Source organism: Eschrichtius robustus, chromosome 10 (assembly GCF_028021215.1).
Source record: "Eschrichtius robustus isolate mEscRob2 chromosome 10, mEscRob2.pri, whole genome shotgun sequence".
Lineage (NCBI taxonomy): Eukaryota > Metazoa > Chordata > Mammalia > Artiodactyla > Eschrichtiidae > Eschrichtius > Eschrichtius robustus.
In genome coordinates, this window is record NC_090833.1 from 44069333 (window position 1) to 44084269 (window position 14937).

The following is a 14937-nucleotide window of genomic DNA, read 5'->3' on the forward strand; positions in this document are numbered from 1 at the left end:
CTGGCATTTTGATTGAGAACCACTGGTGCAATGAAAAGAAAAATAGACCAACATTAACATTAGAACCAATCTGTAGTTGGTTCTGTCATTAGACAGATGCCTATCTGTCACAGCGTAATGAAAGATTCAGATACCATTTGATTGTTATTTACATATCAAAATTATAAACAATCCAAATAAGGGGAGAGTGGCAATAAACTGTGGTATCTCCACAAGATAGAACATTAAGCTGTTATTAAAAATGAAGTTTCTGAAGACTTTGTAAAAACATAGGATAATGTTTATCTAATGCTTAGTGCAGAAAGCAAGATAAAAAACTCCTTGTATACGGTATTTTAAAAATCTGATGAAAAGTACATATGCCAAAAGACTGGAAAAAATACAGTAGGTAGCCTTTTCTAGTTAGTGTTTGATGTATGATTCCAACTATATGACATTCTGGAAAAGGCAAATCTATGAGGCAGTAAAAAAATTTAGTGGTTTCCAGGGGTTGGGCAGGGGGAAGGAAGGAGGGAGGAACAGGCAGAGCACAGAGGATTTTCAGGGCAGTGAAGGTGTTCTGTATGATAGTACAATGGTGGATACTTGTCTTTATACATTTGTCCAAACTCATAGAACACCAAGAGTGGACCCTAATGTAAACTATAGACTTCGGTGATAATGATGTGTCAATGTAGGTATCAACTATAACAAACATCATTCTGGTGAGGGACACTGATAATGGGAGTGTTTGTGTGTGTGTTTGTGTATGTGCGTAGGGTAGTCAGGGGCTATGTGAGAACTCTCTGCACTTTCTGCTCAATTTTGCTGTGAACCCAAAACTCTAAAGTTGTAAAGAACCAAGTTTACTACGTAAAAAAAAATTAACTAGTGCCATCTTGGTTAGTGGATGCTTTAGTTCTTGCAATTGAAACAACCAAAAAACCAAACCCATTGAGGGTAGAAGTTCAAGATGAACGAACACCAACAAGATATTGGGCGTGTCCTATCTGGGGCACGCTTGATAGTTTCATTTTCAAGTGGAAATATATTAGACCTTAACGCAGAAGTATCACACTTTACTCAGAAGATCAAAACGAGCAGTTGTACTCACCGTCCTTGCAGATGGCTCCCATTTGACACATTCCTAAGTCTAAGAGATACCCACTGGGGCAGCTCGTACAGTTCTTGAACCCCGGACCGTTGCATGTCAAACAGCTGGTGTCACATCTATGGGGAGAATGTACAACTTATCATCCTTTCGCACATCAGGCACAGAAGAAGATGTGTTTGCTACGAACCTCTTAATGTCTTAAACTTAATCTTCTCCCTTTGAAGATGCCACAAAAATCTTTTCTTAGAATAACTGCTAGGTTTGACAACATTAAAGAAAGCCTAGCAGGTAGACTATGATTTTAAAGGGGAGAGAGCATGCACTTGAAACAGAAATATTACTTTAGAGGTTTTAAAGTTCTTTCGAGGTGCAAAAAAAAAAAAAAAAAAAATCAGTTGGGTTAAAGGTGCAGCGCCGTGTCCACAGGTAAATGTTTGAACCTTATTTTTCATTAATAATTCTGTTTCATATTATTTATGAAGGCAGTCAAATAAGGAACCCAGTAGCCAAACACTAGGGCTTACGGGGTGGATCCACTTACTTTTTGCAGGACTTGTATCCATTTTCTGAAGAGTGGTCGAAGTAATGGCTGATACTACAGCTCTGCACGCACCTCCCATCCTCCATGAAGTAGCCCTCTGTGCAGTTAATACACCCACCAGCACCTGCTCCTTAAAAGCAAGACAGATGCAGAAGACAGAAACAAAACCTCAGAAGAGGTTGCATGATGGGCTGCTTCTTGCATAGTTGGTTAAAATGGCATTAGTAGGTTGTAATTTTAATAATTATGATATTTGTGCTTTTCCTTATGTTCTTTGGAAAAAATAATGCTCCAGTTTTACATTGAACCCATTTGCCAAAAACATCAAATCTCTTTGGAAAGCGAAGGAGGTATCACTGGGAAATTTAAGTTTTCAATGAGCATAGGCTACTGATGACTGACTTCTGAGAATACATGCATGATTATCAGAAGAGACCCATGTTTCTCCAGCATTTATTTTAAAAATATCAAATGGGTTTGCATGAGTGATGGAGAAAGACAGGTAAACAAAAGCCAAACCAGAGCCAGAAGAATAAACAAGAGGACTGGGAGAGAAGGTACCAGCGCAGGTGGCGCAGAAGCGGTGGCAGGGTTGGCAGTCTTGGCCGTTGAAGTACCGTCCATCCTCACAGGCAACGGCACACCGGGATCCCTGCAGGCTGAAGACACAGACACAGACTGCTGTGATCAGGCAAAGAAGTCATGACTCCCCAGCGCCATATGTAACAAATATAGTTCCCCCCAGAGACCAGTGGCTTTGGCAAAGCTTCGAAGCATGGGAAATAGCCCCTGTAGTCTTTTTTTTTTTCTCCTCCCAATGCCTGTAATGCTTCTCTGTGCCTAAAATTATGTCTGTAGCATATACACGTGCTGCAAGCTTTGGGGACATTCCTCTTAATTATTAGACTGGCTGACACATTTCTTCTTAACATTTTACAACATGGAGGTTTTTAAAAGTATTTTATTGACCCAAACGATCACCTTAGCTAACAATATGCTTACCAATTCCCTGATATCCAGACCTCCTAGACCTACTATGCCAGCGGTCCCCAACCTTTTTGGCACCAGCTGGATTTATTAATTTTAAACTCTAATGAAAAAATTTGGCAAAATTATCTACTTATACTGCTGCTTCTCCAAACATCTCGATTTTCCTTAGTTATACTATTATTTAGTCTTTTTAGGTGTTATCTGTGTCATATTTTCTCTAAATAGCACTCTTAGGTGTTACCTAATGAGTTGCTAGAATGTCAAATGAGGAATGTGTATTTTTTTTCTTCTAATTTTTATCAGCTATGAGCTTTTTCATAGTCTACAGACTGATTCTTAAAATTAAAAACAAATGCATAAAATTTACAACATTTAATATACAAATTTTACTCACGGAATAACTCAATAGTGAGACTGTTACCATAATCCTATGTCACCCAATAGACAATACTAGAAAATGGGTATCTAAGCAACAGGGTCAAATGCTTTCTATTTTCTTATAAAAAATATATTTCTCTATATTGTTCCAATTCACATCTTACTTGACTGTGTTTTGAATATGGATCATACTATTAAAAAGTAACATTTATTTTTCCCTATGCTCTTTAAAGAAATTTGGAAAGGACAAAAACCAAAGTAGTTGAAAAAGAATCCCAGACAGTCCTGTTCACATTTTAATCCATTTCCTTCTAGTATTTTATGCACAGATATTTTTGTTTGTTTTTAGCCAGTATTTAAAATTTTACAGGTCTCTTGAGGCAAAATGGCCAACCCTAGAAGCCCCTAAGGAAAACGCAGGGAGCCTCAAGGAGACAGCAAGTGTATTTCATTCATAGATCTTCTACTGGCCAGAGAGCTGTCATTTAAAAAGCCAGTAAAAGAAAATCCCTTTCCTTTTTGCAGAGCTGTAAAAAGGGGACAGTGCATCAAATGAATCCTTTTGTGGGAGGAAACAGGACTACCAAAAAACTTATCAAAGTTTTTAAAAAGCTGCCTCGTTTTTCTAATAAAGGACATTACTTCTGAGGTTGGCACTTATTCAGCAGGAGACAGAGGCTGCACTGTGTGAGGAGGGAATGCACTAAGTGGGACGTGCAGCAGAGCAGTCTCTGTGAGCTATGATGCTTTCTGCTGGTTCCAAAATACAGGGGTGGGGCTTCCCTGGTGGCGCAGTGGTTGAGGAATCCGCCTGCCAATGCAGGGGACATGGGTTCGAGCCCTGGTCTGGGAGGATCCCACATGCCGCGGAGCAACTGGGCCCTTGAGCCACAACTACTGAGCCTGCGCGTCTGGAGCCTGTGCTCCGCAACGAGAGGCCACGACAGTGAGAGGCCTGCGCACCGCGATGAAGAGCGGCCCCCACTTGCCGCAACTAGAGAAAGCCCTCGCATAGAGAACGAAGACCCAACACAGCCAAAAATAAAGAAATAGAATAAATAAATTTAAAAAAGAAAAGATGACTACTATCTAAAACAAAACAAAACAAAACAAAATACAGGGGTGGCAAGGCTAACGAACCTGGTACCGTGAACTCCTGGGTTCTCTCTGGGATAAGCCAGCCAGGTTAGACCTGTGCCGTCCCACACGCTCTAGCACCTGTAGCTCGGGAGCACTTGAAATGTGGCTAGTGTGGCCAAGGAACAGAATTTAACATTTTGTTTTATTTTTGTTAATTTCATTCTAAATTTTACAAATTGGCGCTTGATTCGGTTATTGCCAAACTTTTGAGTAAGTGTGGAACAACTTGGCTATATAAAACCTACTTCAACTAAATTTTATAAAATCTAAATACAGCTCAAGTATTTCTCATAAAAAATTATTGTCTGAATTGAGATGTGCTTTAGGGGTGAAATACATATCAGATTTCGAAGGCTAGGTACTACAAACAAAAAAGAATATAAAATATCTCACTAATTATCTTTTATATTGTCTTACATTTATTACATGTTGAAATGATATTTTGGATATATCTGATTAAATATTTTATCAAAATAAATTTCACCCGTATCTTTTTACTCCTTTTAATGTGGCTACTGACATATTTAAAATAACATATGGTTCTCATACTTCTGTTGGAGAGCACTGGTTAACTTACTCTATCAAATGTTCCCTAAGAAATATAGAGAATAATCTTAATCTTTTATTTCTCATGGACCAATTCAGTGTCAGATATTGGAATAAGTGCTTTGTAAATGTTATCACAGTTAATCCTTATCATAATCCAGCAACATCGGGGTTATTATCACCATTTTATAGATGAGAAAACCGAAGCTCAGAGGGGCACAGTGACTTGGCCAAAATCACACAGCTGATAAATGGCAGAGAAAGGTTTGAGCTCACATTTATCTTCCTTCTTTTCATTATGCCAATCTGCTCCTACAAAAAGCAGTAGGAGGCCGACCAGACTGCTATTTGTCAAAACTGAAGTCCTGAGGTAAAAGGTGCTAAGCAAACTGACACTGAATGTATTTATGGGGAAAAAAAGAAAGCCACGGATAATCAATTAATCTAAATAAAAATGATGTTCCACTATTAATTAATGCGAAGAATTACCTGCCTAAAAACTGCCTGGACCCTGCATATTTCACCTCTGATCAAAGGTGAAAATAGAGGTACTGTTGATTCTTTTTTTTTTAAGTTTTTTTTTTTTTTTAATTATTATTTACTTATTTATTTATTTATTTTTGGCTGTGTTGGGTCTTCGTTTCTGTGCGAGGGCTTTCTCTAGTTGCGGCGAGCGGGGGCCGCTCTTCATCACGGTGCGCGGGTCTCTCACTGTCGCGGCCTCTCTTGTTGCGGAGCACAGGCTCCAGACGCGCAGGCTCAGTAGTTGTGGCTCACAGGCCCAGTTGCTACGTGGCATGTGGGATCTTCCCAGACCAGGGCTCGAACCCGTGTCCCCTGCATTGGCAGGCAGATTCTCAACCACTGCACCACCAGGGAAGCCCTTTTTTTTTTTTTTTTTTTTTTTTTTTAATTTATACTGAGAAGTCCTTGGGCTGTGTTACTTGATGAAATCCTTCACTCTCTTACCTTAACCCCTCCCTACATTCTGTACAGTTGTCGGATTCAGTACATGTCTTGCAGTTTTCACTGCATTTCCGGCAAAGATTTTTCTCTGTTAAAAAAGAAAAAGTAACAAGGTTATAAATCAATTTTGGTCAACTGGATTCCATCAAAGCATATGTTCTAATGTTTGCTAATGTATGCTATAGTATACATGGCCTTGAGTAGGAAACTGTAGGAAAAGCCCCAGACTCAGCATTTGCTACCACTTCTCAGCAAACCAAATACAGGTAGGAACTATATAGCATGGGGTAACACCTTAGTGATATCTACCATTTTATAGACAAGAGAACTACAGCCCACTTAATTCTTTAATAGTTTATTGGGTTTTTTCTTCTTCCCATTCTCTTTCCCAAGCAGGGTTTCCTAACTTCCTACAATGAAAATCTCACTCATGAAGCTGGGGCACTGTCACTAGTAAGTGTTGAGAAGCAACGCTAGCAGCTGAGGGATGGAATGGTAGACCCCATGCTCACAGCTTTCAGGACTACTCTGACGAACTATACTAGGAAAGAGAACTTGCTTTTAAGATTGCAAGGTAAGGGTTGATTTTTTCTTGCGTTGTTCAGTGTCTTAAACTTCATAGCAGCTGGAGACTTGATACCTTCTCTGAGATGCAAGTGGATTCTAACCTCATGTGTATGTAGACTTGAATGAAGCTTTGTCTATAGGCTTCTCTATATACTCTTTTTTTTTTATTTTTATTTTTGGCTGTGTTGGGTCTTCGTTTTTGTGCGAGGGCTTTCTCTAGTTGCAGCGAGCGGGGGCCACTCTTCATCGCGGTGCGCGGGCCTCTCTTGTTGCGGAACACAAGCTCCAGACGCGCAGGCTCAGTAGTTGTAGCTCACGGGCCTAGTTGCTCTGCGGCATGTGGGATCTCCCCAGACCAGGGCTCGAACCCGTGTCCCCTGCATTGGCAGGCAGATTCTCAACCACTGCACCACCAGGGAAGCCCCTCTATCTGCTCTTTAGATGCTGGTGTTCTTCAGGGTTCCACAGAGAAGCACTGCTTTAATGGATCCCTCTAAGGACCTCCTGGAAGTCCATTTCCTTTCTCAATTCTGAGCCCCTTGGCCTGAAATATGAAGTCCTTTACAATCTATGATCTCCCCCTCATAGTGTCATTGAGACTACTGGACATGGCATAGGCTCTGAAGCCAGAGGACCTAGATTTGTGTTATGCTTTTAGCATTTCCAGTGGGCAAGTTCACAGTCTCTGTTCTCCCATTTGTTAACTAAATATTACAATAATGCCTACCTCTCAGCTTGTCTTGAGGAGTTAATGACATTATTCAAGGGAACTGTAAATATGTTGGCGGTAATTACTGCTAGTCATGATCATGCATAATCACTATGTTATATGTAAATGGACTCATTAAAGGAGGAAATTAAAACAAAAGGCAACTGCATAGAAGGAGAGAGATGCACAGACCACTTGTATCAGCAAAGTAATGGTTTAAATAGCCTTCTTTAATTATCTACCTTCCAGGCTCTGGCAAAAGAACTGGTTCTCTCAATTATCTTTATCCTATCATATACCATCTAGAACCAAATTCCTTTTCCAAGGCTCAGCCTTCTTGAAAGAATTTTGAATTTTTTCTTCAGGGAATCCTACTTATTTCTGATCCCTTTTCTAAAAATTTTTATTGAAGTATAGTTGATTTACGATGTTGTGTTAATTATTGCTGTACAGCAAAGTGATTCAGTTCTACATATATACACATTCTTTTTTATATGTTCTTTTCCATTATGGTTTATCATAGGATATTGAATATAGTTCCCTGTGCTATACAGTAGGACCTTGTTGTTTATCCATTCTATATAGAAAAGCTTATGTCTGCTAACCCCAACCTCCCACTCCATCGCTCCCCTTTGGCAAGCACCAGTCTGTTCCCTATGTTCCTGATTTCTGTTTCTGTTTCATAGATAGGTTCAGGTTCATTTGTGTCTTATTTTAGATTCCACATATAAGTGATATCATATGGTATTTGTCTTTCTCTTTGTGACTTACTTCACTCAGCATGATATTCTCTACTTGCATTCATGTTGCTGCAAATGGCATTATTCTTTTTTATGGCTCTGAGTAGTATTCCATTATGTGTGTGTGTGTATGTATATATTTATATACATACACACACACACACACACACATCTTCTTGATCCATTCATCTATCTATGGACATTATGTCTTGGCTATTGTGAATAGTGCTGCCATGAACATAGGGGTGCGTGTATCTTTTTGAATTATAGTTTTGTCTGGATATGTGCACAGGAGTGAGACTGCTGGATCATATGGTTGTTCTATTTTCAGTTTTCTGAGGAACCACCATACTGTCTTCCACAGTGGCTGCACCAACTTATATTCCCATTAACAGTGTAGGAGGGTTCCCTTTTCTCCACACCCTCTCCAGCATTTGTTATTTGTAGACTTTTTAATGGTGGCCATTCTGATTGATGTGAGGTGGTACCTCATTGTAGTTTTGATTTGCATTTCTCTAATAACTAGAAATGGTTGAGCATCTTTTCATTTGCCTATTGGCCATCTGTATGTCTTCCTTGGAGAAATGTCTATTTAGGTCTTCTGCACGTTTTCCGATTGGGTTATCTGTTTTTCTTGTTGTTCAGTTGTATGAGCTGTTCTTATATTTTGGAAATTAAGCCCTTGTCTGTCGCATGATTTGCAAATATTTTTTCTCATTCTGTATGTTGTCTTTTCATTTTGTTTATGGTTTCCTTTGCTGTGCAAAAGGTTGTAAGTTTGATAGGTCTCATTTGTTTATTTTTGTTTTTATTTCTACTGCCTTGAGAGACTGACCAAAGAAAACAGTGATATGATTTATGTTAGAGAATGTTTTGCCTATGATCTCTTCTAGGAGTTTTATGGTGTCATGTCTTATGTTTAAGTCTTTAAGCCATTTTGAGTTTATCTTTGTGTATGGTGTGAGAGTGTGTTCTAACTTCATTGATTTACATGCAGCTGTCTAACACTCCCAACACCACTTACTAAAGAGACCGTCTTTTTCCCATTGTATATTTGTGTCTCCTTTGTCGAAGATTAATTTACTGTAGATGTGTGGCTTTATTTCTGGGCTCTCTATTCTGTTCCATTGATCCATATGTCTGTTTTTGTGCCAATACCATGCTGTTTTGACTACTGTAGCTTTGTAGTGTTGTCTGAAGTCTGGGAGGGTTATGACTCCTGCTTTGTTCTTTTCTTCATGATTGTTTTGGCAATTCTGGGTCTTTTATGGTTTCTTATGAATTTTAGGATTATTTGTTCTAGTTCTGTGAAAAAATTCATGGGTAATTTGATAGGGATCACATTAAATCTGTAGATTGCTTTGGGTAGTATGGCCATTTTAACAATACTAATTCTTCCAATCCAAGAGCATGGAATATCTTTACATTTCTTTGAATCATCTTCACTTTCCTTTATTAATGTTTTATAGTTCTCAGCATATAAGTCTTTCACCTCCTTGGGCAGGTTTATTCTTTTATTTTTGGGGGTGCAATTTTGAAAGGTATTGTTTTTCTACATTCCCCTTCTGATATTCATTGTTGGTGTAAAGAAATGCAACTCGTTTCTGTATGTTAATCTTGTATCCTTCTACCTTGCTGAATTTGTTTATCAGTTCTAGTGGTTTGTTGTGGAGTCTTTAGGGCTTTCTATACATGTAATCATGTCATCAGCATATAATGACAACTTTACCTCTTCCCTTCCAATTTGAATACCTTTTATTTATTTTTCTTGTCTGATTGCTGTGGCTAGGACTTCCAATACTATGCTGAATAGAAGAGATGAGAGTGGGCATCCCTGTCCTTCTCCAGATTTTAGCGGGGAGGCTTTCAGCTTTTCACAGTTGAGTATTATCTTGGCTGTGGGTCTGTCATAAATACCTTTTATTATATTCCACCCCCCCTTAAAAATTTTATTTTATATTGGAGTATAGTTGATTAACAATGTTGTGTTAGTCTCCGGTGTACAGCAAAGTGATTCAGTTATACATATACATGTATCTATTCTTTTTCAAATTCTTTTCCCATTTAGGTTATTACAGAATATTGAGCAGAGTTCCCTGTGCTGTACAGTAGGTCCTTGCTGGTTGTCTATTTTTTTTTTTTTAATAAATTTATTTATTTATTTTGGGCTGTGTTGGGTCTTCGTTCCTGTGCGAGGGCTTTCTCTAGTTGCGGCGAGCGGGGGCCACTCTTCATCGCGGTGCGCGGGCCTCTCACTATCGTGGCCTCTCTTGTTGCGGAGCACAGGCTCCAGACGCGCAGGCTCAGTAATTGTGGCTCACGGGCCTAGTAGCTCCGCGGCATGTGGGATCTTCCCAGACCAGGGCTCAAACCCGTGTCCCCTGCATTGGCAGGCAGATTCTCAACCACTGCGCCACCAGGGAAGCCCTATCTATTTTAAATATAGCACTGTGTGCATGTCAATCCCAAACTCACACTCTATCCTTCCCCCCACAACCCATCCCCTGGTAACCATAAGTTCGTTCTCTAAGTCTGTGAGTCTGCTTCTGTTCTGTAAAAAGGTTCATTTGTATCATTTTGTTTTAAAGATTCTGCATGTAAGTGATATCATATGATATTTGTCTTTCTCTGTCTGACTTACTTCACTCAGTATGACAATCTCCAGGTCCATCCATGTTGCTGAAAATGGCATTATTTCATTCTTTTTTATGGCTGGGTAATATTCCACTGTATATATGTACCACATCTTCTTTATCCATTCATCTGTTGATGGACATTTAGGTTGCTTCCATGTCTTAGCTATTGTAAATAGTGTTGCAGTGAACACTGGGGTGCATGTATCTTTTCGAAGTATGGTTTTCTCGGTATATATGCAGTAGTGGGATTGCTGGATCATATAGTAGCTTTATTTCTAGTTTCTTAAGGAACTTCCATACTGTTCTCCATAGTGGCTGTACCAAGTTACATTCCCACCAACAGTGCAGGAGGGTTCCCTTTTCTCCACACCCCCTCCAGCATTTATTGTTTGTAGACTTTTTGATGATGGCCATTCTGACGGGTGTGGGGTGATATCTCATGGTCGTTTTGATTTGCATTTTTCTAATTACTAGTGATGTTGAGCATCTTTTCATGTGCCTCTTGGCCATCTGTATGTCTTCTTTGTAGAAATGTCTATTTAGGTCTTCTGCCCATTTTTTGATTGGGTTGTTTGTTTTTCTGATATTGAGCTGCATGAACTGTAAATTTTGGAGACCATTCCCTTATCAGTCACATCATTTACAGATATTTCTCCCATTCTATGGGTTGTCTTTTCATTTTGTTTATGGTTTCCTTTGCTGCACAAAAGCTTTTGAGTTTAATTAGGTCCTATTTGTTTGTGTTTGTTTTTATTTCTGTTACTCTAGGAGATGGATCCAAAAAGATATTGCTGAGATTTATGTCAAAGAGTGTTCTGCCTTTGTTTTCCTCTAAGAGTTTTATAGTGTCTGGCCTTACATTCAGGTCTTTAATCCATCTGGAGTTTATTTTCGTGTATGGTGTTAGTGAGTGTTCTAATTTCATTCTTGTACACGTAGCTGTCCAGTTTTCCCAGCGCCACTTATTGAAAAGCCTGTCTTTTCTCCATTGTATATTCTTGCCTCCTTTGTCAAAGATAAGGTGACCATAAGTGCGTGGGTTTATCGCTGGGCTTTCTATCCTGTTCCATTGGTCTTTATTTCTGTTTTTGTGCCAGTACCATACTGTCTTGATTACTGTAGCCTTGCTGTATAGTCTGAAGTCAGAAATCCTGATTCCTCCTGCTCCGTTTTTCTTTCTCAAGATTGCTTTGGCTATTTGGGGTCTTTTGTGTTTCCATACAAATTGTAAAATTTTCTGTTCTAGTTCTGTGAAAAATGCCATTGGTAATTTCATAGGGATTGCACTGAATCTGTAGATTGCCTTGGGTAGTGTAGTCATTTTGGCAATATTGAGTCTTCCAATCCGAGAACATGGTATATCTTTCCATCTGTTTGTGTCATCTTCGATTTCTTTCATCAGTGTCTTATAGTTTTCTGAGTACAGGTCTTTCGCCTCCTTAGGTAGTTTTATTCCTAGGTATTTTATTCTTTTTGATGTAATGGTAAATGGCGTTCCTTTAATTTATTTTTCTCATCTTTCATTGTTAGTGTATAGAAATGCAGCAGATTTCTGTGTATTAATTTTGTATCCTGCAACTTTACCAAATTCACTGATGAGCTCTAGTAGTTTTCTGGTAGCATCTTTAGGATTTTCTATGTATGGTATCATGTCATCTGCAAACAGTGACAGTTTTACTTCTTCTCCAATTTGGATTCCTTTTATTTATTTTTTCTTCTATGATTGCCATGGCTAGGACTTCCAAAACTGTGTTGAATAAAAGTGGTGAGAGTGGTCATCCTTGAATTGTTCCTGATTTTAGAGGAAATGCTTTCAGCTTTTCACTGCTGAGTATGATGTTAGCTGTACGTTTGTCATACATGGCCTTTATTATGTTGAGGTAGGTTTCCTTTGTGCCTACCCTCTGGAGAGTTTTTATCAGAAATGGGTGTTGAATTTTGTCAAAAGCCTTTTCTGCATCTACTGAGATGATCTTGTGTTTTTTGTCTTTTCTTTTGTTTATGTGGTGCATCACATTGATTTGCATATGTTGAACCATCCTGGTGAACTTGGGATGAATCCCACTTGGTCATGGTATATGATCTTTTTTATGTGTTACTGGCTTTGTTTTGCTAATATTTTGTTGAAAAATTTTGCATCTATATTAATCAAAGATATCGGCCTGTAATTTTCTTTTTTGGCAGTGCCTTTGTCTTTTATTGGTATCATGGTGATGGTGACTTCATAGAATATCTTTGGGAGTGTTCCCTCCTCTTCAATTTTTTTGGAAGAGTTTGAGAAGGATCAGTATTAAATTCTTCTTTGTATGTTTGGTAGAATTCACCTGTGAAGCCATCTGTCCTGGACTTTTGTTTGTAGGCAGTTTTTAGATTACAGATTCTATTGCACTTCTAGTGATCAGTCTGTTTAAATTATCTACTTCTTCTTGATTCAATTTTGGTGAGCTCTGTGTTTCTAGAAAGTTGTCCATTTCTTCTAGGTTGTAGAATTTGTTGGCATATAATTGTTCATAGTATTGCCTTATGATTTTTTGTATTTTTGTGATATCAGTTGTTGTGTCTCCTTTTTCATTTCTTATTTTGCTTATTTGGGTTCTCTCTCTTTTCTTCTTCGTGAGCCTGGCCAGAAGTTTGTCAGTCTTGTTTATCCTTTCAAAGAACCAGCTCTTGGTTTTATTGATTTTTTTCTATTATTTTTTAATCTCTATTTTATTTATTTCCTCTCTGATCTTTATTATTTACTTCCTTCTGCTGACTTTGTTTTGTTTGTTCTTTTCCTGATTCTTTTAAATGGTAGGTTAGGTTGTTATTTGAGATTTTTCTTGTTTTTTGAGGAAGGTCTGTGTCATTATGAATTTTAAGAACTCCTTTTTTGCATCTCATAGATTTTGTATGGTTGTTTTTATTGTCATTTGTTTCAAGGTATTTTTAAATTTCCTCTTTGATTTCATTGTTGACCCATTAGTTTTTTTTTTTTTTTAATTATTTATTTTTGGCTGCGTTGGGGCTTTGTTACTGCATGTGGGCTTTCTCTAGTTGCCGCGAGTGGGGGCTACTCTTCATTGCGGTGCGCGGGCTTCTCATTGCGGTGGTTTCTCTTGTTGTGGAGCCTGGGCTCTAGGCGCACAGGCTTTAGTAGGTGTAGCACACTTGCTCAGTAGTTGTGGCTCACAAGTTCTAGAGCACAGGCTCAGTAGTTGTGGCGCACGGGCTCAGTTGCTCTGTGGCATATGGGATCTTCCCGGACCAGGGCTCGAACCCGTGTCCCCTGCATTGGCAGGCGGATTCTTAACCACTGCGCCACCAGGGAAGTCCCGACCCATTAGTTTTTTAGTAGCATGTTGTTTAGTCTCCATTTCATCATTTTTCTCTAATTTCTTTTCCTGTGGTTAATTTCATGCCATTGTGGTCAGAAACGATGCTTGAGATAATTTCTATACTGTTAAATTTGTTGAGGCTTGTTTTGTGCCCTAGTATGTAGTCAGTCCTAGAGAACGTTCTATGTGTACCTGAAAATAATGTGTATTCTGGTTTTTTTTAATGTAATGTCCTGAAAATATCAATTAAGTCTAACTGTTCTATTGTATCATTTAGGATCTCGGTTGCCTTATTGATTCTCTGTCTAGAAGATCTGTCCATTGATGTGAGTGGGATGTTAAAGTCTCCTACTATTATTGTATTCCTGTCAGTTTCTCCTTTTATGTGTGTTAGTATTTGTTTTATGTCTTTGTGTACTCCTATATTAGATGCATATATGTTGACAAGTGTTCCATCCTCTACTTGTATTGGTCCTTTTATCATTATACAGTGTCCTTCTTTATCTTTCTTTATGGCCTTTGTTTTAAAGTCTATTTTGTCTGATATGAGTATTGTGACCCCTGTTTTCTTGTCATTTCCATTTGCATTAAATATCTTTTCCCATCTCCTCACTTTCAATTTACGTGCGTCCTTTGCCCTAAAGTGGATCTCTTGTAGGTGGCATACTGTAGGCTCCTGTTTTTTATCCAATCTGCCACTCTGCCTTTTGATTGGAGCATTTAGTCCATTGACATTTAAGGTAATTATTGACAGATATGTATTCACTGCCACTTTAAACCTTGTTTTCCCATTGACTTTATATTTCTTTTTTGTCCCTTTCTTTTTGTTTTTCCTTTTGTGGTTTGATAATTTTCTCTTGTATTATACTTTTGTTCTCTTCTTTTTGGCTTTTGTGAATCTATTGTATGTTTTTGATTTGTGCTTAGCCTGTTTTTCAAGTATGTTAACCCCTTCCTATATCTACTTGCCTTAGACTGGGAGTCATATAGGCTCAAACACATTATAGGAGGAAAAAAATCTACATTTTTTACTCTCCTTCCCCACATTTTATGATGTTTTTTTTTTTTAATTTTTATTTATTTATTTATGGCTGTGTTGGGTCTTTGCTTCTGTGGGAGGGCTTTCTCTAGTTGTGGCAAGTGGGGGCCACTCTTCATCGCGGTGCGCGGGCCTCTCACTATCACGGTCTCTTCTTGTTGCGGAGCACAGGCTCCAGACTCGCAGGCTCAGTAATTGTGGCTCACGGGCCTAGTTGCTCCGCGGCATGTGGGATCTTCCCAGACCAGGGCTCGAACCCGTGTCCCCTGCATTGG

At 38.7% G+C, this 14937-nt stretch overlaps 1 protein-coding gene across 2 annotated transcripts in view; it reads right to left on the reverse strand.

Moving 5' to 3' along the window:
- PCSK5 (proprotein convertase subtilisin/kexin type 5) overlaps positions 1–14937 on the reverse strand; it is a 451875-nt gene that overhangs the window by 138585 nt on the left and 298353 nt on the right. For both annotated transcript variants that reach the window (XM_068551986.1, XM_068551985.1), the window contains exons 17-20: positions 5658–5742; positions 2196–2293; positions 1635–1764; positions 1094–1209 (exon numbers count right to left, since the gene is read on the reverse strand). In XM_068551986.1, coding sequence (XP_068408087.1) covers positions 1094–1209; positions 1635–1764; positions 2196–2293; positions 5658–5742 — 429 coding nt within the window. The remainder of the gene's footprint in view (positions 1–1093; positions 1210–1634; positions 1765–2195; positions 2294–5657; positions 5743–14937) is intronic.